Source organism: Maylandia zebra, linkage group LG2, assembly GCF_041146795.1.
Source record: "Maylandia zebra isolate NMK-2024a linkage group LG2, Mzebra_GT3a, whole genome shotgun sequence".
In the NCBI taxonomy this organism is placed as follows: Eukaryota; Metazoa; Chordata; class Actinopteri; order Cichliformes; family Cichlidae; genus Maylandia; species Maylandia zebra.
Window position 1 is genome coordinate 13,887,964 of NC_135168.1, and position 26,667 is coordinate 13,914,630.

General features: G+C 42.2%; 2 protein-coding genes across 4 annotated transcripts in view; both read left to right on the top strand.

Annotated features, from left to right (window-relative positions):
* The window catches only part of LOC112430988 (protein NLRC3-like), a 170,798-nt gene that overhangs the window by 64,724 nt on the left and 79,407 nt on the right, over positions 1-26,667 (top strand). The gene's annotated exons all lie outside the window — the stretch shown is intronic.
* Positions 3,277-18,172, top strand: LOC143420849 (protein NLRC3-like). 3 transcript variants are annotated; one of them, XM_076889275.1, is made up of 4 exons: positions 3,277-3,627; positions 14,491-14,729; positions 14,955-14,996; positions 15,968-18,172. In XM_076889275.1, the coding sequence occupies exons 2-4, from the start codon at positions 14,498-14,500 to the stop codon at positions 17,767-17,769; spliced, it is 2,076 nt and encodes a 691-aa protein (XP_076745390.1). In that variant the 5' UTR covers positions 3,277-3,627; positions 14,491-14,497; the 3' UTR covers positions 17,770-18,172. The 3 variants fall into 3 exon arrangements, with proteins under 3 accessions (XP_076745390.1, XP_076745387.1, XP_076745393.1); XM_076889272.1 differs by lacking the exon at positions 3,277-3,627 and adding an exon at positions 7,603-7,723; XM_076889278.1 differs by lacking the exon at positions 3,277-3,627 and adding an exon at positions 8,581-8,626.

Here is a 26,667-nt window from a genome sequence, read left to right on the forward strand (position 1 = left end):
TCTATCCCCAAGCCATCCGTGCCCTAAACACACACACCCGCCCTCTCACATCATCTATAACTGACTGAGACAGGACTCTTCCAGACACTAAACCAAGGCACAATGTACATTTCAATTCCTTTAACTTTAAATATGTTTATATTGTCTATCCTGTAAAATAGTCAGACGTCTATTCATATTAATGTACAGAATTCACCTGCTTGCTGCTACTACTGCACATTCACCCAGTGTATATACTATATATATATAATACTATATATATATATATATATATATATATATATATATATATATATATATATACTATATATATATACTATATATATATATATACTATATATGTGTATATATCACTGCTGCCTGTAACTACGCTCAAACTGTTAATGCGATCTTATTTTAATAAACAACACTGTCAAATGCAAAACTGGGGTGGCACTTGGGGTGGCAAGGGATCATTTTAGGGTGGCACATGCATGCCACCCTTCTAGATCCGCCCCTGAAGACATCACATGTTTGCAAAAGTGCTCTAATGTTTTCGGAGACAACCCCTTGGCTTCCGTACTTGCGCATCGCTGTTCCACTGATGTATTGTTGTTCTAGTTAGAGTATTGTTGTTAGCCTATAGCCTATCATTCAGCATCGCCTCACTCAAAACGCGCAATGGGTGCTTCGACTTACGAAAATGTTCGACTTACGAAAGACCTTCGGAAACGAATTAATTTGGTAAGTCGGGGTTCCACTGTACCTTACAGTGTAAACAAGTATGACTAGGTGTCTGTTGAGTCTCAAGTAAGTTGCCTGCAATGATATTTAAAGTCCAGCAGGTGTCAGTATGGAGCAAAACAGCAACACTGTGTCGACACAGTATCGGTACAGTTTGGGGAATGTGCTGAAACGCTTCACGAGGCCTCATCTACCCATCACTAAACAAAACTAACCTCAAACCTGAAATCCTTAGAAAGATATGCAGGGAGACGTGAAGGAGACGACACAGACGAACCAGCGACGAACACGAGACAACACACACTATAAATACACAGAGGGGAAACTACACACAGGAGGGAGGCACGGCCGATTCTGATTGACAAGACGAGACAGGGGAAACGCAAACTGAACACTCTGGCATAAGACACAGACCTTCACAATAAAACAGGAAATGCAGAAGGAAGCCACATAACAAACCCTAAAACTAGAACTCAGGAAACACTAAAAAACTAAGGAACCATGAGAAGAAACCAAAACTCAAAAAACACTGGGCCACCCACCCAGGACCATAACACTTCAGATCTGAGCAAGCACGCTGCCATGGGAACGTGACATTGACAGAGAAACCCCCGGATCCTCCCCCTGACATGACCGCTGTGGGCAGACCTCCACCCGCCCCACTCGGGAGTGGAAACACAAAACATTATTTTATGTCATGTGCTGGAATATACAGGAAATAGCTTTAAATGTTAAACACATTTCATCAAGTCAAAAACAGCTATAATATAATTTAATCTTTTCTTGATGCATAAAATAAAAAGATTAAAAACAATAAAACAATTAAAAGAAAGGCTTTTTAATTTGATTCATTTCTATATGATGGATTATGCAGAAAAAGTCTCGGGCTGAAACGTCTACTTTCTACTTTATTACGTATTCAAGTCGTGTTTTTTTAAAGAGTAAAGTAACCAAATACTTTTGAAAATAAGTAATCAGTAAAGACATGGGATTACTTAGTAACTGAGTGCTTATTTCCAGTAACTTGACCAACACAGCTTGTAATGAAGTAAATGTTGTGTATGATGTGAATGAAAGAGAGCCTGGTGAGGTGAGTCAGTCTTTACACAGCTCTGTTAACAACATGTTGTTGCTGCTGCACAAAGATCAGGAATGCTGCAAACTGAATCTCTGCTGCAGGCAGTGACTCGTTTTTCTAGTTTAAACTTCCCTGGAAGATTGTTCAACTTGAAAACAGCCAACATCATTATCAACACCTCTCACTGTAAACTCAAACCATAAAACCCTTAAGGATCCACGGCCTTATGGTTTTTTAAACCGATGATCTTAAACATGTGAGCTCATCAGAACTGAAAATGAAGACAACCAGTTGTTGTTTTGAAATAAAAGTCAGAGACAAAACTGTTTGGTTCCAGTGTGTCCAAACTCTGATCTTGTGTTTCCTATATTAGAGCTGGAAAGCTGCTGAACACGTTTCCATGTTAGTTCCTGCAGCAGCCACTGAAACAGCATTTCTACAGTCCAGCACTGATTCAGCTCATAACAAGGTTCAGGTTGGTTCCTGCTGTAGACTCTAATAAAGAATGACTATCTATTACAAACCAGACAATTTTTCTTGGATTGACGTTTTGTAAATGTCCACAGCAGTAGGTGGAGGAGGAGCTGGGGCCCTCAGGCATCAGACTCTCTTTGTAGAACCAGGAAACCAATCAGAAGGAACTCGGGTTAAAGAGAGCCAGGAGGATTCAAATGCAATGATATCCTGCTCAGCTACAGCTGACGGTCAGTGAGAAACAGCAGCTTATTAAAAGTTTTTAAATTACTGACAGACGGAGCAGCTGCTATGTAAAAGTGCAGGTTAGATATTTGGAGCCATCACTGAAATCCTCGATCAGCTCTGCTTTTGACCCCACATCTAAAAATGTCAAAGGACAGTTGGTTTGTAGACGTCAGGCTCTGAGGTTTACCAAGAGAGTCTAACAGGAAGCCCAACAGTGCACGTCAGAACTTCTCTGACACTGTTATACCAGAAATGTCCTTACCTGGTTGGCAAACCCACCAACCTGACACACCTGAAGTCTTTGGCACAAGTCGTGTTGACTATGTTCACTCAGGTGCTTGGTCTTCAGACCATGTTGTGATTGATGAACCTGACTTGACTCCTACCAAGACTGACTCAGATCTCACTGCACCACAGCCAGTAAGGTGGAGGCGCTCTGACAGAGAAAGACATCCACCTGAGAAGTTTCCTTATGAGGAAGTAGGAGAGCCGCTGACCTTGGCTATTAGCTCCTTTTCTCAAACCTCAGCTGTTGCATTCTCCACAACTGTTACTCCACCACGTCCACGTTGGTCAACGATGCATGAAGGGACTCGCCCGGTGGCGCCAGTGTCCGGCAGCCTGGCCTCTGTCAGTGCGCCCCAGGGCAGCCGTGGCTACAATGTAGCTGCCATCACCAGTGTGTGAATGTGTGTGTGAATGGGTGGATGACTGAATGTAGAGTAAAGCGCTATACAAATGCAGGCCATTTACCATTTAAGTCGTGTGGAAATGTGGAGAGTCTGTGAGCTGCATTCACAAACAGGTTGGATCACTCTGAATGACAACGATTAGAGGAGGGTCTTCCATCAGTACCAAGCTCTGCTGATTTTCATTAATAAAACTTAAACCTGCTCAGTGAAAAACAGAGTGAAATCAGACAAGACTGAGTCCACTTTTAACTTTGTTTCGTCAGATTTAACAGGAACTCATCTGAAGATCAGCCTCCTCCCTGTACGGGGAAAATTCCTATCAAGTCTCCACCTGTCCTGCTTCAGGTGAAGCCCCGCCTCCTTCCAGGAATCACCTGTGTGTCTGTGTTTAGTGTGCAGCTGTGGAGCTTGTTGTTGGTGTGTGAAGAAGCTGTAAGTTTGCTCTGTTTCCTCCTTTAACAGTTTGTCTTTAGGAACTTTATGAGCAGATCAGGAAGTGAGACGTTTGTATTTACATAAAATAAAACCAATGAGATGATTTGATGATTGGCTGAATCCACTCTGGTTATCAGTCAGTAACTCTGCACTCAAACATTTGTCTTTGATAAACAGTTTAAAACGATCTGAATGAAACTTTGGATCCAACATCACTGGTGGAACAATGATCGTCCCTTTAACTGGAAACAGATGAAACCAGTTTGTTCTTCAGAAGCCGACATTCAGGTTTTACTGAGTGACGTCAAAACAACATGAAGCTGCTCCAGCTCAGTTCAGGGTCACTGCAAACAGAGATAATCAGAAGTAAATACAGACTCTCTCACACACCATCAATATTTAAGGATGTTTTCACTGCGGTTTAAATCCTACTTATACTTGATGTTGATGCAGGAGTAAAGCCTCTCAGAATCAAACACATTTAAGCCTCTGTGACTCAGGACTGTGTGAAGTGCACAATCGAACACTTTTTAATCTGTTTCAAGTTAAACACAATGAAGTGTTCAAAGGAAAAACATGTTACTATGTGAATCCTGCTTGATGGACCAGAGCAGAGCCTCCCTCTGTGCTCTGTTCATCACTCTGTCAGTCTGAGTTATTCATGAAGCACAAGCAGCTGATGATAAGCTGGTTAATGTTGGCACACACACACACTGTGACACTGTCAGACATGAGGAAGTGTGCAGGTAAACTCTGCTCAGAAATGACAATGAGGAGGTACACAGACTGATGGAGCTCATAGAGTGAGACGTTTATTTTACATGAAGTAAACCTGATGTATGATCTGATCTGTGGATCAAACTGATGTGTTTAATAACCTGTTGTTTAGGGCTGGGCGATATGGCCTCAAATCCATATCACGATATATTCTTCTGTATAACATATTTTCCACACTTAAAATCCTTTAATTTCCTCAAAAATCGAGAGTGTGCCTTATGTATGAATTCTGGTCGTGCTTACTGACCTCGAACCGATTTTGGCTGCAGAAATCTGTTAAAAATGTTTTAGTACAACTTTGGTAAGCCGCACTGCTTGATGGATCGTCAGAGCATTCTGCTGCCGTAGGGAGGAGCTTCACGGAGTAATCTGGGTCCAAAACTCCGACAGCTTCAGGTACCAAAGTCAAACGAACACAAAGAGTTAAAAATGGTCTAAATTCTTTCATCTTTAATTAAATCATCAGCGTTGCTGCTTTACCAGGTGTAACAATTAAGTTTAACATCCAGGCATCCATGGAAACAGAATTTATTAAATTTTACGGAGTTAGAAGTTAACAGGAAGTTAGCTCGCTAGTTTCCACCTAAACATTTCATAGCATGTTCTGACAGAGATTTTTGAAACTAATTCAAACAGCTCTGCTATCACTTCCAACATAAATGAAGACAGAAAACTAAACAGCAGTGGCGTTTGCAGGGTTACTGAAGTTGGACTACCTGGTATATAATGTTGTGCTACGTGACTGCTAGCGACACAGCTATGTTAGCATAACATTAGCACAGTGAAGCTGGAGGATGAACGCCAACTTTTTTTCCACTCGATAAAAGTTAACGTGAGTTATTAATATACTGCAACAACATGGGAACAGAGCAGCTGTGAGAGAATTCAACATTAATGAATCAATGTTACAGAGGTGGAGGAAGCGCAGTTTTTGGCTTTCCCCATATTTCAAAAGTGCTTCATCTCTTTGCTGTGACTGTCGCCCGCCATAATTTGCAGATGATAATGGTTGTAGCCGCTGCGATGCTTTCGACCAAAACAGGCACAGCTTGATGACATCATCAACATGCGCTTTTGCAGTAGAGCAGTATAGTCAAAATCTCTATCGTTGGCCAAATTTATATCATTTCTATCGTATATCGTTTCTATCACCCACCCCTACTGTTGTTACTGTTGATGCGTCACAGAGATCAGCTGTGCTACAAACTGGAACTCTGCTGAACTGGATTTACTCGTTTGGTGAACTTCCAAGAACGAATGCTTCCTTGGCTGAAAGCAGTGAACGTAATTTAAAAAAAAACAGCTTTACTTGCACATAAATCTGTCAGTAAAGTCTGGATAATAAATTCTGGTGGTGTTATAGGTTCTCTTGGTCAGCTTGGTGTTGGTTTGGCTGCTGCACAAAACAGTTTGCTCTCATATTTGACACTGACAGGAACAAAGAGTAAAAAACACGACAACCAAACTAAAAAGGAGAGACGAGTTAAAGCAGAAGATATTTTGTGTGTCAGAACATGTGATCCTCACCAAGACAGGCAGAGAAAAAGCTCTGATTATTGTTGCTGAACTGCAGTGTTGGGAAGGTTACTTTTAAAATGTATTCCATTACAGAATACAGAATACATGCCCCAAAATGTATTCTGTAACGTATTCCGTTACGTTACTCAATGACAGTAACGTATTCTGAATACTTTGGATTACTTAATATATTATCATGCTTTTTACAACAACGTGAATGTACTATTGCTGTGTGATTTATTACTATTACTGAAGGTCCGCGACTCCGAACTGTAGTAAAGGGACCTCTGACTAATACGGCGGGGTCCCTGTCGGCTCATAGCCGAAAAATAGCTTTACTTTGTTGTGTGGGTCAACTTTGCTAGCAGAGACAGAGAGAGGCGTTGAAAGGCTGCTCCAACGGAACTTATTGTTTTCGGAGGAAAACACGAACACGGTGTACAGTCGAGTCTTAATAGCTTACTTACAACTGGGCTCGTCAGGCACTCTTCTTGGCTGCAGTGGTTATTATTATATTTACATGCTTCCAGCTCCCGTTTTTCCTCGATGACAACTCGTACCTTTCCACTCGCCTTTTTCTCCCTCCTCGCGCTCACAGACACATAACGTGTATGGCAGTCCATCCTCCCTGCAGCACGGACTATACTGCCCATGATGCTACATTCTTTAGAGCTATGCTTGTAGCATTCTGCCTGTTAGCTTAGCACAACAACAACAACGAAAAGGCGCTCTCTCACCCAGGAAACACACAGTCGCAGAGAGAGAGAGCGTCGCCCTGTAACCATGGCAACCGTAACGCTGCCGCCTGGAACATCAGAACGTAGCTGTCAAACAAAACCCAAACAGTCCTGACCCACGACAAAATGAAACAGGAAAGTACCGCAGTGTAATCCATTTATTTCACCAAAGTAACTGTATTCTGAATACCACCTTTTTAAACGGTAACTGTAACGGAATACGTAACGGTGGTACATGTATTCTGTTACTCCCCAACACTGCTGAACTGTGATGGTGAACAGTCTCCTCTGTTGATCCCAGTGTGACTGAAGTCCGTGTGATGAGTGAGGACTGAGCCTGTGTTGGTCGATCGTCTCTAAACAGGATGTGAAGCATCAGTTCAGTCGTATTAAAGCCCTGAATAAACAGTCCTTCTGGATCCACTGTCTGTGTTTGGCTCCTCATCTTCAAAGACTCAACACAAGATGTTGGTCACATCAACATAAAACACAGGATTTGCTGCAGATGTTGAAGTGTGTTCTCCATATGAGAGAAGCTGCTGATCGTGTTTGTATGTTAGCACCTGTAGGATCGATGAACAGCTCTGACTCAGTTCACTAACCAGGCTCAGGGGAATAACTGGGATATTTCCCCAACAGAGACGTCCTGCTGGGATCGTTTTCCTGCTCTAGACTCTGGTGTTTCTGCTCAAAAAAACAACAAAATGAATTTCCATGAGCCTACAGATCGTGGACTTCTTTGAGAAACTTAAAGAAGACGCTTTTCTTTCCTTAGATTGAACTTGAACCAAAGATTTGAGGAGCAGAAAAGTTTTTAAAGAGAAATTAAACATATTAATAAATATTCTGTTTATTTTACGTTATTTAGGTGTTTAGGTTATTTTTCTGTTTTCTGTCACACGTCTGCTCTCGAGTCGTTATCAATAGTGTATCAATGCATTCCTGTGGGTGGAGACAGAAACACACACCCAAAAAGAGCTCAGAGCAAGAATAAAAGAGGAGGAGACAGGATCAGAGTGGGACAGTGGAGCTTGTTGTTGGTGTCTCTGTGTGAAGAAACTGTAAGTTTGCTTTGTTTCCTCCTTTAACAGTTTGTTTGTTTCTGTGATGTTTGGACCTGATGTTCTCCATCACACCGACACTCTCTCTCCCCTCTGTTCCATATGTGACAGAGGGGAGAGAGAGTCTCTCACTCAGAGAACCAAGGTTACAATGTAACCACACGTTCAGCTCTTGTGTTTGAATCCTCATGATTATAGATTATTGATTGGCTGGAATCAAACAGTTTGAAGAACATTTATTCGTGTGGTAGTTTCAGCTGCTGCTCACAAATCTGATAACAGGAACAAGTTAGTTCCACGAGGAAGACGTTCGTCTGGGCGCGTTGGCCTCGTCGGTCATGTGACCGTGTTACTGTTCGGGCTCAAACTGATACGAGTGGTTTAGCAGGTGTGACAGGACGATGCTGCACAGCCTCATTGTTCAGGTGTGAGTCAGACTCTGAGTCTTTATACAGTCCTGTTTAACAACATGTTGTTCCTGTTGATGCGTCACAGAGATCAGCTGTGCTAAACTCTGCTGCGTGCAGCTACTAGTTTCTCTAGTTTGGTGATGGAAACATCGATGAGACTGTTTCCATCACCAAACATCACGAGGAACACCTCTGACTCTGATTCTGACTCTGTGCATAAAACCACAATTATCCCTTCATGTCTGTTCATCTGATTCTGTAATGTGAGAAACTTTGATGTCTGAATTTTGTTCTATCATTAAAGTCCAGACTCGTAATTCTTAGAGGTTGGACTCAGCAGACTCTCCATAACACAACATCATCACAGTCCTTCACTTATGATTTCATATGATTGCAGTTTTGAGTGTTACAGTGATGTGTTTTCATGTTGTTGCAGGTCTCTGAGTGTGAAACCTGTCAGTTAAAACGAAGATCTTTCACTTCATTTCCCTCAGTGCGTTTCAAGACGCTAGTGTCATGGTTGCTAGGCAACCTGACACTTTCTGATTTACATGCGCTCACTTCCTGTGTTGTGACATGTTAATTATCCTGAGTGCGCACTGGGCAGGGAGACTCCGCCTCCATTAAAACAAACTAGATGTGGAAGTAGTGACGTTTTAGTTTAGTGCAGACGTGAGAGATGAGTGTCGTTACATTACTGTTCAGTTTGTGTTACAGCGTTTATTGTCCACACGTGTTATCAGACAGGATTATTTCAACGATCTCATGTTTATTTTATCCTCCTGTAACTTTATGAAGAGCTAAACTGTCAGCACTGGTTAGTCCTTATAAGAACTGTTTGTGAGCTAAGAATCAACAATGACAAAGACTGTGAGTGTCATGCAGTGAGTCCTCAGAATTAGGCTGATTTTTAAATTATGCAGGACTCTGTGTCAATCAAAGCTAGAAGCTGGTGTAGCGTTGAGCTTTATTGTTAATTTATTTAAACATATATATCTATATATATATATTAGGGGTGCAACGATATTCGTATCGATATTGAACCGTTCGATACAGTGCTTTCGGTTCGGTACGCATATGTATCGAACAATACAAAATTTGTAATTTATTTTATCAACTTTCCTTCTGACGATGCTGTCTGTGTTGAGCGCTCAGTGAATCTGAGTTCGACTACTCCGCCTAGGCTGCACTGTCGAGTGCAGATCCACTGAGCGCTCAACACAGACAGCATAGTCAGAAGGAAGAGCGCAGGGCAAGCTAGCGAGACAGAAGTTAAGCTCTCCTTGCAAATTGAACCTCCCCCACCCTCATTCAGATCTGGCGTTTGGAATTATTTTAGTTTTCATGTGACGTATGACCCTGAAGGTAAGCGCGTCATGGACTAAAGTAAAACAGTATGTTGGATGTGCCATGCAATGCTCAATTACATGGGTCGGAACTAGTGTGTTAGCGCAGTTAGCTCGTTAACGTGTTGGTCGTCTAGCCCCATGCACGGGGCGATCCACGGTAGCTCGTTAACGGAGATTTGCCGTGTTGTGGCGTTAAGGTCATTTCAACTAGATTAACCTGAAAGCACTAGTGGGAACACAACGAATATGACTGCACATTTACTCCGACATCATCCTAGTGCAAAGACAAAGATGAGTGATTCCTCAATCAGATACAGGGCTCGCAATATCGCTAGCCCGACGTCCCGGGGCTAGCGATTTTTTCAGTCGGGCTACCAAAATCTATCTCTGCCCTGCCCGTCGGGCTATTGTAGGAAAAATATATGTCAATGCTTTTGCATTCTTTCGGAAATGTAGCTGGGTAATTATGTCATTGGTGAGCCACTGTCAATATGTGACATATTGAAGTTGCGTTTGAATTTGCGCTTGTTTTTTTGCTTTCACTTTGCAATCGTGGGAACTGTGTATAAAGAGCGACAGCACTGATCTGTGAGTGATGATAATTTGTGCACCAATTCCTCTGACATCGTCTTATTAATCGTTAGCTTACTATGCAAACATGACAAGTGAAATCTCCTGCAGCTTAAACATGTGCGAGGTTGATCGCGCAGAGAATCGCTGAGCTTATGTGAGTGCGTGTGTAAAAGCAGCAGGATATATATTTCAGTTCTGCTGAGCCAAATAAGACAGGTCAGGGTGAAGAAGTGACAGCCAAAGAAAAGCTTACCACAAAACGGAGAAGTTATGACTAATCAGACTATAAGGCAAAAAGAAAGTGCAGCTTTATGGTTTCATGGACAAAATAATTTCTGTGTCTGCAATATGACGAGCTAAATAACCAGGGCTGCACATAAGTGGTGCGCATTCGCTGTCAAAATAAAAAACACGCACAGTTAAAATATATATTTATAATTTTAATAAATGACAAATTAAAAAGGCATGAACATTTTTTTGTATCGAAAAAATATCGAACCGTGACACCAAAGTATCGAACCGAACCGAACTGTGAATTCTGTGTATCGTTGCACCCCTAATAAATAAATAAATATATATATATATATATATATATATATATATATATGATGCCCTACCCATGATCAGCCGAGAGGATGAGACAACGAACATCCACGAATACATCACGAAGATGGCCCCAACTGACAGCGTGCTCAGTTACCTCAGGCAGCAGAAACCCAAGAAAGAGGAGGGAGACGAGGAACCATCGTGGAAGGACAGGCCCCTGCACGGTATGTACCACCGGCAGATAGAGGAGGTGGCTGATACCCAGAAATCCTACCAGTGGCTGGACAAAGCTGGACTGAAAGACAGCAAAGAGGCAGCACAAGAACAAGCTCTGAGTACAAGATCCATAGAGGCTGGGGTCTATCACACCAGGCAAGACCCCAGGTGCAGGCTGTGTAAAGATGCCCCAGAGACAATCCAGCACATAACAGCAGCGTGCAAGATGCTAGCAGGCAAGGCATACATGGAACGCCTTAACCAAGTGGCCGGCATAGTGTACAGGAACATCTGTGCCGAGTATAACCTGGAAGTCCCGAGGTCAAAATGGGAGATGCCCCCAAGGGTGGTGGAGAATGACCGAGCTAAGATCCTGTCGGACTTCCAGATACAGATGGACAAAATGGTGGTGGCTAACCAACCGGACATAGTGGTGGTAGACAAACAGAAGAAGACGGCCATAGTGATCGATGTAGCGGTTCCGAATGACAGCAATATCAGGAAGAAGGAACACAAGAAGCTGGAGAAATACCAAGGGCTCAGAGAAGAGCTCGAGAGGATGTTGAGGGTGAAGGTAACGGTGGTCCCCGTGGTAATCGGAGCACTAGGTGCGGTGACTCCCAAGCTAGGCGAGTGGCTCCAGCAGATCCCGGGAATAACATCGGAGATCTCTGTCCAGAAGAGCGCAGTCCTGGGAACAGCTAAGATACTGCGCAGGACCCTCAAGCTCCCAGGCCTCTGGTAGAGGACCCGAGCTTGAAGAATAAACCGCCCGCAGGGGCGTGCTGGGTGGTTTTTTTTTTTTTTGGTTTTTTTTTATGGGACCTGTCCCATCCAACTACCGACCAATAACCTGCCTCAGCACCACATGGAAGCTAAGGCTAAGATGAACAGGCACATGGGTCAATACATGACACAGAAAGGGATTGGCAAGAATACCAGAGGCGCAAAACACCAGCTACTGGTAGACCGAGCAGTCAGCCGAGACTGCAGTACCAGACTGACCAACCTGTGCACTTCCTGGATTGATTACAAGAAGGCCTATGACTCAATGCCCCACACCCGGATCCTGGAATGCCTAGACCTATACAAGATCAACAGGACCCTAAGAGCCTTCATCAGGAACTCAATGCGGATGTGGCGTACAACACTGGAGGCCAACCTCAAGCCCATAGCACAAGTCACCATCAAGTGCGGGATCTACCAAGAAGATGCTCTGTCCCCACTGCTGTTCTGCATAGGCCTGAACCCCCTCAGTGAGATCATTAACAAGACTGGCTACGGATACCGACTACGGAACGGAGCAGTTGTCAGCCACCTCCTGTACATGGATGACATCAAGCTGTATGCCAAGAGTGAACGAGACATCGATTCACTGATCCACACTACCAGGCTATACAGCAATGACATTGGAATGTCGTTCGGACTGGAGAAGTGTAGTCGGATGGTAACAAAGAGAGGGAAGGTAGTCAGAACTGAGGGGATTGAACTACCAGAAGGCAACATTGCAGACATAGAGGACAGTTACAAGTACCTGGGGATCCCGCAGGCAAATGGGAACCATGAGGAGGCTGCTAGGAAAGCTGCAACTACCAAGTACCTGCAGAGGATCAGGCAAGTCCTGAGGAGTCAGCTGAACGGTAAGAACAAGATCCGGGCTGTCAACACCTACGCCCTGCCCATGATCAGGTACCCTGCTGGGGTAATAGGCTGGCCAAAGGAGGCTGGCTCCTTACCATGCATGGAGGTTTGAAGTCCAGCAACCTGAGGCTGTGCGCTAAGCGGAAGGAAGGAGGCCAGGGACTGGTGAGTGTCAGCACCACAGTCCAGGATGAGACAACGAACATCCAAGAATACATCACGAAGATGGCCCCAACTGACACCGTGCTCAGTGAGTACCTCAGGCAGCAGAAACCCAAGAAAGAGGAGGGAGACGTTCACTTTACTGTCAAATACACTTAATAACTTTAAACAGCTGCTGTTATGAAGTGAAAACAGCAAAGATGTCAGGGCTGGGCTGAGCCCCAGTGTTTCTACATCCTAGTAATACCTCAGACAGTCACAACTCATCAAAGCTTCTCGTTATCATTAGGACACATTTAGTTCAATATCATTTCACATTTCTGTGTCATCATCCATCAAATGTTGACACATAGTGAGTTTGTCATTCTCTCAGCTGACACTGAGATGAAGCAGAAAGAAGCAGCTGATATTTGGACAGCACGCATGATGGAAAGAGAGGGAGAGTGTAACCCGTGCTTATTTTATTGCCACTGATATTTTTATTTTATTATAAATGTTACTTTTTGTAGAGTGTTGAGTTTTCCCATGTTTCTGTCCTTAACTTGTTGAGCCCCAAAGTTCACGTATTCTGTGAAGAATTTCTTATTTAATTTTGTACAAATGGGATACAGAAACAATTTGTTAGTAGAAATATGTTTTATTTTACAAGTGAAGTGATTGCTCTGCACATTTATTTACAGGCTGAGCTTTATGTGCCACTATGAAATCTTATGTGAAATTTTATGTGAAATGCGCAAGTTATCTGATGCCACTGGAGATGTTTGCAAAGGACGCTCTCAATCTGAAGGCCACCTGTAACAACACAAGGACTGTAGACATGCAGGAGCTGCACAAGCCAATAAGCAGTCAGCAGAACTCCCATCCTGATGCAGTGCACATTATAGCTGGGGACTTCAACCATGCTGACCACATATTTGAACAGCATATTAAATGTGCAACAAGGGGGGAAAACACATTGGATAAAACCTACAGCAGACCAGCTGGCTGAGGTCTTCACTAGGATCTTCAACACTTCACTGTCCAAGTCCTGCATCCCTCCAGTCAGCCATAGTTGTCCCATTGCCAAAGCGCACCAACATTAGCAGCCTCAATGACTACCGATCAGCTGCTCTAACCACTGTTATAATGAAGTGCTTCGTGCGATGTCTCATCATGTCCTGCCTGCCACCCTCACTCGCTCCAGTTTGCATACAGAGCTAACAGATCAACTGAAGATTTTACAACGCTCCACAACACCATCTGTCACCTGGAACAACAGGGGTGTTATGCCAGGCTGATCTTTGTTGACTTTAGCTGCATATGTGTATGGTTGTCCAGCTGCACCATGGCACACAAAAAGGCACTTCAGGGTTCAGTTGACCTGATTGGCTACCTCCCTGGACGTTTTGGGGGGTAACAGCAACATCAACAATGTCCACATGCACTCATTCTTTTGCTTATACCTTTCTTGGACTTAAAAAAAATCCACTTTAAGTTACTGTGTTGTGTTTAGTTGTGCGTAGTGCCGACGTGGGACAGTTTCCAGTTTCGTTGTACTATTGAACTAGATATGACTGTGCAATAAAGAGTTATCGCTTATCTCTAGAGTATAAATTCTTTTTCTTATAGATTTCAGTAACTGTGAAGTTTTCAGTTAGATTTTTGTGTTTTATGTTTGCTTTTTTGAACTCTGGTCATCTGACAAAATAAACACAGTGACACTTATGACACTCATTACTGATTCAGTATCATTTGAGGTGCGATAGTTTTCCCATCACAGTAAAAAATAATTTCTTATAAATAATTGAGATGTAGAGATGTAATCTGCTAAAGAAGTAGATAGAACATGTGATGAGACTCACTGTCTGAGTCACGTTCTCATGATTTACAGATCAAAGATGGAGAAGCCCTCACCAGTGCAGCTCCTGGAAATGTTGCGAAATTTGGGAGAAGAGGAGCTGAAGGTTTTCCACTTTTACCTGCAGCATGAACCTGGAGGTGACTTCACCAAAATCTATAAGTGCCAGCTGGAGAACGCAGACAGACTGAAAACAGTAGATGTGATGGTGCAGGTGTATTCAGACCGTGTGATGGAGGTAGCCCAGTCGATTTTAGGGAGAATGAATAAAGGTCAGTCAGAGGAAAAAGAAACACGAAACACTCCGTGTGATATGCAGACACCACATTGTCACAATTTATTGTATGAAATGTATTAAACTGAGACTTTCTAAATTTTTCTTTTCTTTTCAATGTATGTTTGAGTACAAATATTATTAATACATTATTTTGAAACTATAGAGGTTTTCATTATCAAAGAGACCAACTGGTGATTCAAGCTGCACTTTCTTCCAACAGGAAGTCCCTCAGCTCAGGAGGCTTCATCGCGTTTGTCAGAAGGTACGAATTCATTTGTTTGTCTCTAAAAACATCAATAAGGCAGAAACAGATCTGAGCTGACCAATTAGAGCTCTGGTTGTTTCCATGTAGTAGCTCTGCTGTATGACTAAAGTCAGAGCTCCAATAAATGAAAGGTTGTTTGGTTTAATAATGTCTAACTTTACTTCGCCGCATGTAACAGCAAACAACATTAAAACAGAGGACAGAGGTTACAGAGCTTTAGATGAGATGTGAGGATGGTTCATTGCAGATGACAAGAAATCTAGAAAAACATCTAACATGTTTGGACTCAGAAATAGTCATACATGACATGCTTTAAGGCCTTATGATACATTTAGACCTTCACTCTTCATGGTTTACATTTTAAACCAGAGTTTTTAGAAATGTATTCACATTTTATTAAGTAAAGTGATATGTCTCTAGCCTCAGCTCTGCAGTACGAGTAAAGTCTGAGCTCTAATGAATGAATATCTCTTTGGTTTAATATTTCTAACTTATTTCACTGGATCTAACAGCAGATACCTGATATTTATGCCCTGGACTTAACTTTTAATGTTTTTAATTAATTAATTACAATTACAATTTTTAATTAAGTTCATCAAGTTAAAAGAGAAGCCAAAGTTTCAGAGCTTTAGGTAACGTTGGAGGACGAACTGGATTATGCAGATTTCTAAAAAATGTATTACAACATGAACTTTATCTTTATTTTTGTCTACAGACTTGAGAAGATTTAAAATTTTTATTTACTTTTGAACAAATTTTTAAGTAGCCAATACTCTATTCTTCAATGTATCACTCCAAAATTACAGTTCCTGCGTCAATTTTATATCAGCATAAAACTTCTGGGTTTTATTTTTTAATAGTATTTGTTTCCAAAAATGGTCTCTACTTTTATTGTGGAAAAATACCTGCTGGAAGTCAATGGACCATTTTTCAAAAAACCTTAACAAATATCTGCTTTTTTAATTCAGATGTTCTTCATAAGTGTCATCGTAAACTTAAGTCTAAGCTGAAGAAGAAGTTCCAGTGTGTGTTTGAGGGCATCGCTAAAGCAGGAAGCCCAACCCTCCTGAATCGGATCTACACAGAGCTCTACATCACAGAGGGAGGGACTGCAGAGGTCAATGATGAACATGAGGTCAGACAGATTGAAACAGCATCCAGGAAACCAGACAGACCAGAAACAACCATCAGACAAGAAGACATCTTTAAAGCCTCACCTGGAAGAGATGAACCAATCAGAACAGTGCTGACAAAGGGAGTGGCTGGCATTGGGAAAACAGTCTTAACACAGAAATACAGCCTGGACTGGGCTGAAGACAAAGCCAACCAGGACATCCAGTTCATATTTCCATTCACTTTCAGAGAGCTGAATGTGCTGAAAGAGGAAAAGTTCAGCTTGGTGGGACTTGTTCATCGCTTCTTTACTGAAACCAAAGAAGCAGGAATCTGCAGCTTTGAAGACTTCCAGGTTGTGTTCATCTTTGATGGTCTGGATGAGTGTCGACTTCCTCTGGACTTCCACAAAACTACAATCCTAACTGACCCTAGAAAGTCCACCTCAGTGGATGTGCTGCTGATAAACCTCATCAGGGGGAAACTGCTTCCCTCTGCTCGCCTCTGGATAACCACACGACCTGCAGCAGCCAATCAGATCCCTCCTGACTGTGTTGGCATGGTGACAGAGGTCAGAGGCTTCACTGACCCACAGAAGGAGGAGTACTTCAGGAAGAGATTCAGAGATGAGGAGCAGGCCAGCAGGGTCATCTCCCACATCAAGACATCACGAAGCCTCCACATCATGTGTCACATCCCAGTCTTCTGCTGGATCACTGCTACAGTTCTGGAGGATGTGCTGGAAACCAGAGAGGGAGGACAGCTACCCAACACCCTGACTGAGATGTACATCCACTTCCTGGTGGTTCAGGCCAAAGTGAAGAAGGTCAAGTATGATGGAGGAGCTGAGACAGATCCACACTGGAATAAAAAGAGCAGGAAGATGATTAAATCTCTGGGAAAACTGGCTTTTGATCAGCTGCAGAAAGGAAACCTGGTCTTCTATGAATCAGACCTGACAGAGTGTGGCATCGATATCAGAGCAGCCTCAGTGTACTCAGGAGTGTTCACACAGATCTTTAAAGAGGAGAGAGGACTGTACCAGTACAAGGTGTTCTGCTTCATCCATCTGAGTGTTCAGGAGTTTCTGGCTGCTCTTCATGTCCATCGGACCTTCATCAACTCTGGACTCAATCTCCTGGAACAACAACAAACAATCTCTACGTGGTCTAAACTATTTAACAAACGAAAACTTCAATCTCTCCACCAGAGTGCTGTGAACAAGGCCCTACAGAGTCCAAATGGACACCTGGACTTGTTCCTCCGCTTCCTCCTGGGTCTTTCACTGCAGACCAATCAGAGTCTCCTACGAGGTCTGCTGAAACAGACAGGAAGTAGCTCACAGACCAATCAGGAAACAGTCCAGTACATCAAGAAGAAGCTCAGTAAGAATCTGTCTGCAGAGAAAAGCATCAATCTGATCCACTGTCTGAATGAACTGAATGATCGTTCTCTAGTGGAGGAGATCCAACAGTCCCTGAGATCAGGAAGTCTCTCCACAGGTGAACTGTCTCCTGCTCAGTGGTCAGCTCTGGTCTTCATCTTACTGTCATCAGAAGACGATCTGGATGTGTTTGACCTGAAGAAATACTCTGCTTCAGAGGAGGCTCTTCTGAGGCTGCTGCCAGTGGTCAAAGCCTCCAACAAAGCTCTGTGAGTACATATGTGATCATAGCTTTAGTTTTTAAATGTTTATTCTAGTTAACACAGATCAGGTGGAACAACTCAAATAAAATATCAAAAATATTAAGTGGTCATCGGTACTCAGTTTGTTCAATACTGAATACAATGGAGCACAAATTGTCCACGTTTCTGAAATATTTCTGGGTGTAACTGTCACCAAAGTGCAATTTAGACCTGGCCTGTGGTTGTTATCTAAGTGATAATCATCAATTCTACTAAAACAAATACAAAATAAAGAAATTTGACACATTCTGTTGATATCAAAAGCACACTGAACAATTCAGTGTTGTTTTACTGCTGTTCTCTCTTCACTTCTTCTCCTCTGATTCTCTCCACATGTTGTTCTGCATCAGTGCTCAGTTTCCTGACAAAACAAGATGAAATATTGCTAAAAATAATAGTATCTCATTACGCTTCAACATAAGTGTTTTATTTTTGTAATTGTTTATCTATTATTTTTCAGACTGAGTCACTGTGACCTGTCAGAGAGAAGCTGTGAAGCTCTGGCCTCAGGTCTCAGCTCTCAGACCTCTAATCTGAGACAGCTGGACCTGAGTAACATTAACCTGAAGGATTCAGGCGTGAAGCTTCTGTCTGAAGGACTGAAGAGTCCACACTGTACACTGGAAACTCTCAGGTGAGATCAAGCATTTTTCTTTCATCAACTGACAGAATTAGCAGATTAATAATAAGGCAGTCCTCTAATAAGAGGAGAAGTGGAGGTGCTTTGAAGGGCAACATACTCTTATGTTAACAAGACAGGAAGTAGTTCCTGGGAACTGCTTCCTTTGTTATTGTCTCAGTAGAAACATGATGGTGAAACAGTGATGAGTTTGCAGAGGTGGATCCACACAACACAACAATGCAGTTGCGAGCTGAAAGCAGACTTCTCACAGATTCTGAGGCTGCAGGTTTCATCACTGTCCAACCAAAATTCACTGAACCAGCAGTAAATGAACGTCCAAAACGACGCTTCATGTTTAAAAAACAGATGATCAGGGGGATTTGTGTTTACATCTTTTTTGTGTAATCTGTTCACCTGCTGTTTTAGCTGTTTGGTGGTTGTTGAGATGGTTTTGTGAACTTTTAGCTGAGATTCTGACGTTTCTGTAGATACCACACATGTCTAATTACTTTGTACAGCATGAATGGCCATAACGAGGTTTTTAACAGTAAGAAAAGTTGTAAAACTTCAGAAAATATAGTTAAAAGTCCAAAACCTTCCACGTCTGGTGGCTTGTGGTAAGGAGCAGATCAAACGAGTAAAGAATTACGTTATAATTATAAATGGCTTCAACAGCACATTCAGGTCTGTGAGACTCATTCAGACACTGAGCCGTGGCTCTGTGCTACATGCACATATTTCTGCATCTCTGCCATTCAGACACACTTTATATATAGTTTATTTTATGTAGTATTCAATACTGAACTGTACATTTAGTCTTTTTAAAGGCAGCAAGTTTTATTCAGTGTTTTCATAAAAGCCTTATTTTTATCCATTTACTGCTATTAGGAAGAACACGTGAGGTTTAAGACCTGGACCAGTTTGAAACCTTTTGTCCTCCACAGTGGAAAATGGGTGGAAATAAAAATGGGTCTCACTTTAGCCAGCTCCTAATTTTATCAGTTCTACTCTCAGCGTCTTCTGTATATCTCCTGTATAAATGTTGCACTCAGCTTTGTGGTCTCCAATATCACTGAAATGCAGCCAGATGCTGCTCATTTTGCCTTTTCACTCTTTCCTGACACGCTTGCATTTCAGTACAGCTCCCATTTCTCTGTGTACTGGTCTCTACCACTACCCTTGCTGTCTATGGGACATGTCCTCTTTCACATAATGGTATGATCCCAGTCTGTCTCTGAAAGTGATTGGCCACATGGTTTGCTCATCAGAATAAAACCTCAGCCGTGCTCACATTGATTATCAGCAAGCCTGAAAATTCATCAATATTTGACATATGAAATTATCTCATGGGCTGGATTTGGCCCACGGGCCATATGTTTGACACCCCTGGTTTACACAGTTTGGTATTCAATGTACAAGTGAGCTAGCTCTCAGCTAACTAGCAGACAAGCTAACTGCTGGGACTGCGTCTTTCTAACAAGAGCGTCAGACACTCAGACTGGTTTCCTTTGTGGATGATGATGTGTTCTCACACTGATCCTTCATGCTGATGCTGCCATCCACCCACTGCTCCTGGATTCCTCATCATCATCTCCATCAGCCCTCACAATACTCCACCTTCTTCAGCTTCATGTTCAGCAGCCTGGATGGACAGTAATTCTTTCCATGGGTTATGGTGGGACATTGAGAGCTGAAGTCAAACAGCAGTGAGAATGAAAGACTGATTCATTTCTATTTAGTCTTGTGATGTGCAGCTTTGTTCAGAGCATTAAGGCCCAGCAAAGATTACTGAGGTCACAGAGTCCTGATGAAACCTGTGTGCTTATAGAAACTGAGACCAGATGAACCAGAATAGAAGGACATTAAAATGAAGTGTCAGCTACACAAAGGCAAAGCTATTCAGTTGTTGCTGTGAGTTATTTAAATGGAGGATGGAGTCAGACTTTAAGCTGCTGGACTCAGTCACTATATCCTGTTGTCCTCATAGAACCTGGACACACAGACTCACCTGTGACACAGTGACACACAGTGTGGGCTACACACACATTAGAAAGTGGATCAGTCACACTTGTGCAATCATTTGTTGTGCTGGGAAACCATGAACACTTTGAATCACATTAATGGCTTTGTTACAGCAACATTCAATCATGAGTTCAAAAGTAGTGCATTGTGTACTTATTTTAATAGTACTGCAGTATGAGAAGTGCAACATTCAGTGTGCAGAAACAGATCAGGTGCTTTCTAACAGCAGTGTTCCCTTTAACACAGCAGCAGTTCAAATATTTCTGTCAGTCTGAGCTGAAACATGAATCTAATCAAATATCAAATCAAAGTTCTTTGCCTCTGCCAGGACGTTAACATTTGATCTAGTTTTTTACAAAGTTCCCTCAGCGTCCAGAGCCACCAACATACCTTTGATCAACAGCAAGTGAACATTTATAAATGTGTGTTTGCAGAACAGGAAGCAGCAGAACTATTGTTCTGTTATCAGGCAGCAGCACAAACGCTCATCAGCTCATTTACTGTGCAGGACTTTGAGTGTGTGAAGTGTGTGTTTGTGCTGGATTTCCTTTGGAGAATCTCAGTCAGAAACCAGACAAAGAAAAACTCTTTCAACAGTCCAGGTTGAGTTGACAACATGAACTGCATTTATCTTCCTCTGACTGACATGTTCTTCCTCCTCTGCACCGAGCCAGCTGCTAAGACTCACAAGCTCATTGACATTTTCTGATGATAAAGAAACTCTCTTCTTCTGCACAATATGAGCAGCAACAGAGAAGAAGCTTTCACAGGTACAGATGTTGCAGCTGTGGCCAAGTACATGTGCTGCATGTTGGAGCAGCACTCTAATGGACAGGCCTCTGTACTGATGGTGGGCTCTGCTCTGTATCCACCACACTGTTCTCAGCTGAGTCTTCCTCCTGTTCACACTCTGATGAAGCACCAACAGGGCCAACTTCTTCTCTGGTGGCTCGGATGTTGTTGCTTCCACAGGTTTCCCTCCAACAACCCTCTGTTCCTGCAGTAAGTTCAGTAAGATCTGGGTAAACACTTGAGCTCCTTGAATCTGGCTCCAGCAGCAGTTTTCACATATACAATGTTGGCATTTTGCTTGCGTGTCTCCAGGTCTGTTCTGAATGTAGACTTGAATTTGACCACGTAGGCGGGGTCATCATCTGAGCTCTCCATCACCTGAGAGAGATGACAAAACACAGAATCACAGAGCATGAAACCAACGTTTCTCCTCCCAGAAGTTCAGTCACAGACCTGCAACAGAAACAAGAAGATTCAAATGACGCAGAGCTTTCATTTACTTATATCCACAAACATGTCCTCTACATATTCATGCTGTATTTACACACACATACAGAGGCTGTTTGTCTCTCACACACAGACAGGACACTGAGAAATACATCATGTTAAATATACCTGCAGGCTTCCAGCTGTGCGCTTTGTCCCTGTTAGCTGTGATTGCCATGGCAACCTTGGTGTTGTGCGCGATGCAGGGACGTGTTCAAAGGCAGACGTCTGGCAGCAGCATCATATTTGATGCACTATCTGTACTGAGTGTGCTGACTTTATTTCAAATGTCCCACTGCTGTGCAACATGAATCACATGTTCTGCACGTTTCTGTAATTCCCAGGTAACCATGGTTACACAGCCACGCCCAGTAGTCTCCAGAGAGACCAACAGCTGGTTCATGTTGTAACGCCGTGGCTTTCGTAGTCTCTCCTTTTTCTACAGCTCATGTGTTCTTCTTGTGATGCTGCGTCTTGAGGCTCATACATGCCGTCATTTGTTGATCCTAAGAACGTTCCTCAGACCGACTTCTTCAACAACAGATAACTTTAGTTGTATCAACACTGCCTCCTGGAACAGTTTAAAATGAACATGTCAAAGATCTGTACCTGTCTCCATGTTTCTGTCCCCGCCCCTCTCTTTCTGTCCTGGGTCATGTGAGCGCTGCAGTAGTATTAGGCCCACCCTCAATGCTCCCATTGGCTGAGACGCATAATGACGCCCATTTCAAGCCAGCACTGATCAACATCCCTCCTGTGACCCATGGCTTTTATATTCAGAGCCAGTGAGCACTTTCACAATAATCATGATTTTAAAAACTGTGATTAAAATAATTGCTGACGTTAATCAGTTAATGAGTTAACGAGATAATAACAGGTTAAGTTGCCCTAATAATTAGACTTTGGTGACAAACTGATGTGATCTCCATGTTTCCTTTGTTGGACTGTGGGCGAGTGTCAGAACTGAATGTACTGAGTAACATGTAGAGTTTAAACATGTGTCAGTTCCAGTTTTAGAGCTCTAAAGTGCAGCTATCATGTTAGGAATATGTTAGGAATAGACAGGAACACTGAGCACACTGAGGTCAAATCTTTATTTTACCACTCGCTGCATTCTTGATGTTCATGAATTCAGCAGCTTCATGATTGTCTGCAGCATTAATCTCATATTTCCATTAAAAGTGTTGAATTTGACTGTTTGATGTTCTTTATGATCTCTGGCACCAGTTCATCTGTAGGCTGAGCTCAGTCCATCCATTTAGTGAAATGATGTTTAAAGGTCTCCTTGTTCTGTGAGCGTGCACAGATCCTGAAGCAGAAAGCCTGGGTTACAGAGAAATGATCATCACTGTGATGATGCTCATCATCTCTGACTGGGATTTGAGGTTTTGTCAAAGCAGCAAAGAAAGCCTGGCTATGTTGGACTGGGTGTGGCAGCAGCTCCCAGTTTGAGTTCAGGAGACAGACGCCCTCTCTACTTTGAAGATCAGCTTCAAACTTTCCTTTTTGATAAAACTTATAGTTCGAGCTGGATCAGGTGACCCTGAACCATCCCTTAGTTATGCTGCTATAGGCTCAGGCTGTTGATGGACTTCCCATGATGCTCTGCTTTCTTCTCCCCTCTTTTCACTCCTGATGCTTTTATATGTCACTACTGCATGTCCTTAACTTTTGTCTCTCTGTTTTGTTCTTGTCTCTCTGAGCTCATCTCTTCTCTTTCCCCTCACCCTGCAACCAGTCATGGTAGATGCTCCTCCTGGAGCCTGTTTTCACTGGGAGGATCTTTGTGTCAAAGGGAGATCTTCTTCCCACCATCACCAAGTGCTGCTCACACTGGTGGCGGTTACCTTACACTGTTAAACAGCTTCAGATGACTGTTGTTGTCTGTTGGGTATTGTCACTTATAAATAAAGTTACAATGGATGGATGTAAATGGATAGATGTTATTGTGACAAAGAGAAAACGGTTGTTGACAGATAGATTGTTTTTTGTGTGTCTGCAGTCTGTCAGGCTGTCTGATCACAGAGGAAGGCTGTACTTCTCTGGCCTCAGCTCTGACCTCCAACCCCTCCCATCTGAGAGAGCTGGACCTGAGCTACAATCATCCAGGTGACTCAGGAATTAAGCTGCTGTCGGCTGGACTGAAGGATCCAGGCTGGAGACTGGACACTCTCAGGTATGGAGAGAAAATCTGATAGAGGAGGAAGAGCTGGAAACATTTCCCGTGTCTTTCACTCACTTCCTGTTTGTTTCCTGCAGATGAGACATGAACAATCACACATGCAGGAATATTTTCAGGGACAGACACACTAGTCTAGCTGGATAGTTCATGGATATTTATGTAGGGGTCTCCAAGGAGTCTGTTTGCAGGAACATTTAGGTCACAGGTGTACCTGATATAGATACCAGTGTACCTAATAAAGTGTCAGCTAACATTTGGAAATGGAAGCTTAAATAATGACAAACTGTACATTCACAGCTGAAGTCACAATAAATTTGTTCTCAAGTGCACATTTTTCTGTTATTGTTCTCAAACAACAGAATGAGAATGAAATATTGATTCTAACAGGGCCCATAAACAGCATTAGCTTAGTAGCATTAGCTTATCAGAGTTTCCATCATGGTCATACAAATCCTTAGCAGAGAAAAGTGGCCTACTTAGCAATAGCTGCTCAAGTTGTATAAAGAAAGGGAAAACAGTATTAGCATTAGCTGCTAATGGCAGCTTACTTAGCATAAACTCTTCACATCTTTATAATGCAAGGGAAAGGAGTCACTCATGGAAGCCTATTTAGCATTAACGTCTCACATCATTATAACACAAGGGAAAAGGGTATTAGCGTTAGCTACTAATGCTTATTCACCTCAAATTAGCTTTAGCTGCTAATGGTAGCCTACTTAGCATTAACTCCTCACTAATATAATGCTAATTCACATCAAATTAGCATTAGCTGCTCATATTGTTATAAGGAAAGAGAAAACGGTATTAGCATTAGCTACTAATAATTATTCAGCCCTAATTAGAATAAGCCTCTAAAAGCAGCCTACTTAGCATTAACTCCTCACATCGTTGTTACCCAACAGAAAAGAGTATTAGTATTAGCTACTATCATTTTTAATAAGTAAGAGAAAACAGTGTTAGCATTATTGAATAATGCTAATTCACACTAAATTAGAATTAGCTATTTACAAGAGCGTACTTAGAATTAGCCGCTCACATTGTTAAAACGGAAGGGAAAACAATATTAGCATTAGCTGCTAATAATTATTCACCTAATTAGAGTTAGCCCCTAATGGAAGCCTAGTTAGCATTAACTCCTGACATAGTTATAATGCAGGGGAAAAGGGTTACCATTATCAGATAATGCTAATTTACATCAAATTAACAATTGTTAATAATGGTAGACTTCGTATCATTAGCTGCTGTCATTCTTACAAAGCAAAGGAAAACAATATGAGCATTAGCTGCTAATGCTTTTTCATCTAAAATTAGCATTAGCCACTAATGGCAGCCTACTTAGCATTAACTCCTCACTAATATAATGCTAATTCACGTCAAATTAGCATTAGCTGCTAGCATCAGCCTACCTAGCACTAGTTGTTCACATTGTTAAAAGGGAAGAGAAAACGATATTAGCATTAGCTACTAATAATTATTCACCCCTAATTAGAATTAGCCGCTAATGGCAGTATACTTAGCATTAACTCCTCACATTGTTATAATGTAAGGGAAAAGAATTAGCATTATCTAATAATGTTGACCTTGGCCCACTGGAAAAGTTAAGAACTAAAGATTTAGGAGTGTTTCTCGATAGCTCTTTCTCATTTGAGAAACAAATGAATTCTGTTATTAAAACCAGCTGTAAGGTTTATATTGTTGATTGATGCTTAGAAATATTTACTCATATATGCTTAGAGTTGTATAATCGATTGCATGATGATAGAGGTTTGATCCTCAGTAGTCTGTAAAGACTCTGTGTGCCTTCCAGAGTGCTCTGGCATGCACACACCACTTGGGGCCATGAGAGAGGTCGTACCCTCTCTTACTGATTTATGGTGTAGGACAGGGGTCTCAAACTCAATTTAGCTGGGGGCCGCTGCAGGCAGAGTCTGGGTGAGGCTGGGCCGCATTAGGTTTTCCACAAGAAAGGCATGGTTAAAAAATTCCAATCTTCTCAAATCTCTTTATTTTTATTTTTTAACACAAAATATGAAAAATGAATAAACAAATTAAGAATTAATAAGAAAATAAATCAATCTGTAATACATAAATAAAATAATAATAAGATATTTTTAGTCAGTGAACTTGTGTGTATCTTTCAGTCTTCTATATCTGCATTGTTTAGATTGAAATGTCTGTATTAACAGTTCTATAACCTTCTTCTGAACATGAATGGAACACTGTAGAAAATGAACTGTTCTTCTGAACATGGCTTCTCTTGCCTACTCCTTGCTGCTAGAGACCTGGCAGTGTTTCCTCTCGCATAGCCGAGCCAGATTTGGCCTGAGGGAGGAAGCAGTTGCGACCCTCAGTATGTCTTGAAGATGATCATCCGTAAGTCTGGACCTGTACTTGGACTTATTGAAGTTCAAAGTGGAGAAGAGCTTTTGGCACAAGTATGTGCTACCAAAAAGGCACATGGTCCACTTGAACATTCGGGAAAGCCGAGGGAAACTAGGGCTCAAGTCTCTCAAAAATTGTCCAAGCTTGTCTGCTTTTCCACTCACCTCCCTGAACTTTGCTTTGAGTTCAGAGTTGCACTGCAGCTCAATGAGCTCCATTTGAAGCACAGAAGGGGCATCTTGCACATCAAAGGAGAAGGGGTCCGCAAACATTTGAAAGGTGGCTCTGTGTGTCTTGAAGTCAGCAAATCTGTGATCAAATTCCTCCTGTATCCTCAAAATGACATCAACATACTCGTCAGCACTGAATGGTGTGCCTGCATC

Coding starts and splice junctions, on each gene's coding strand:
- LOC143420849 (XM_076889275.1), top strand. CDS start 14,498: ATGGAGAAGCCCTCACCAGTGCAGCTCCTGGAAATGTTGCGAAATTTG. Junction 14,730..14,954: donor TTTAGGGAGAATGAATAAAG/GTCAGTCAGAGG, acceptor TTCTTCCAACAG/GAAGTCCCTCAGCTCAGGAG. Junction 14,997..15,967: donor TTCATCGCGTTTGTCAGAAG/GTACGAATTCAT, acceptor TTTTTAATTCAG/ATGTTCTTCATAAGTGTCAT.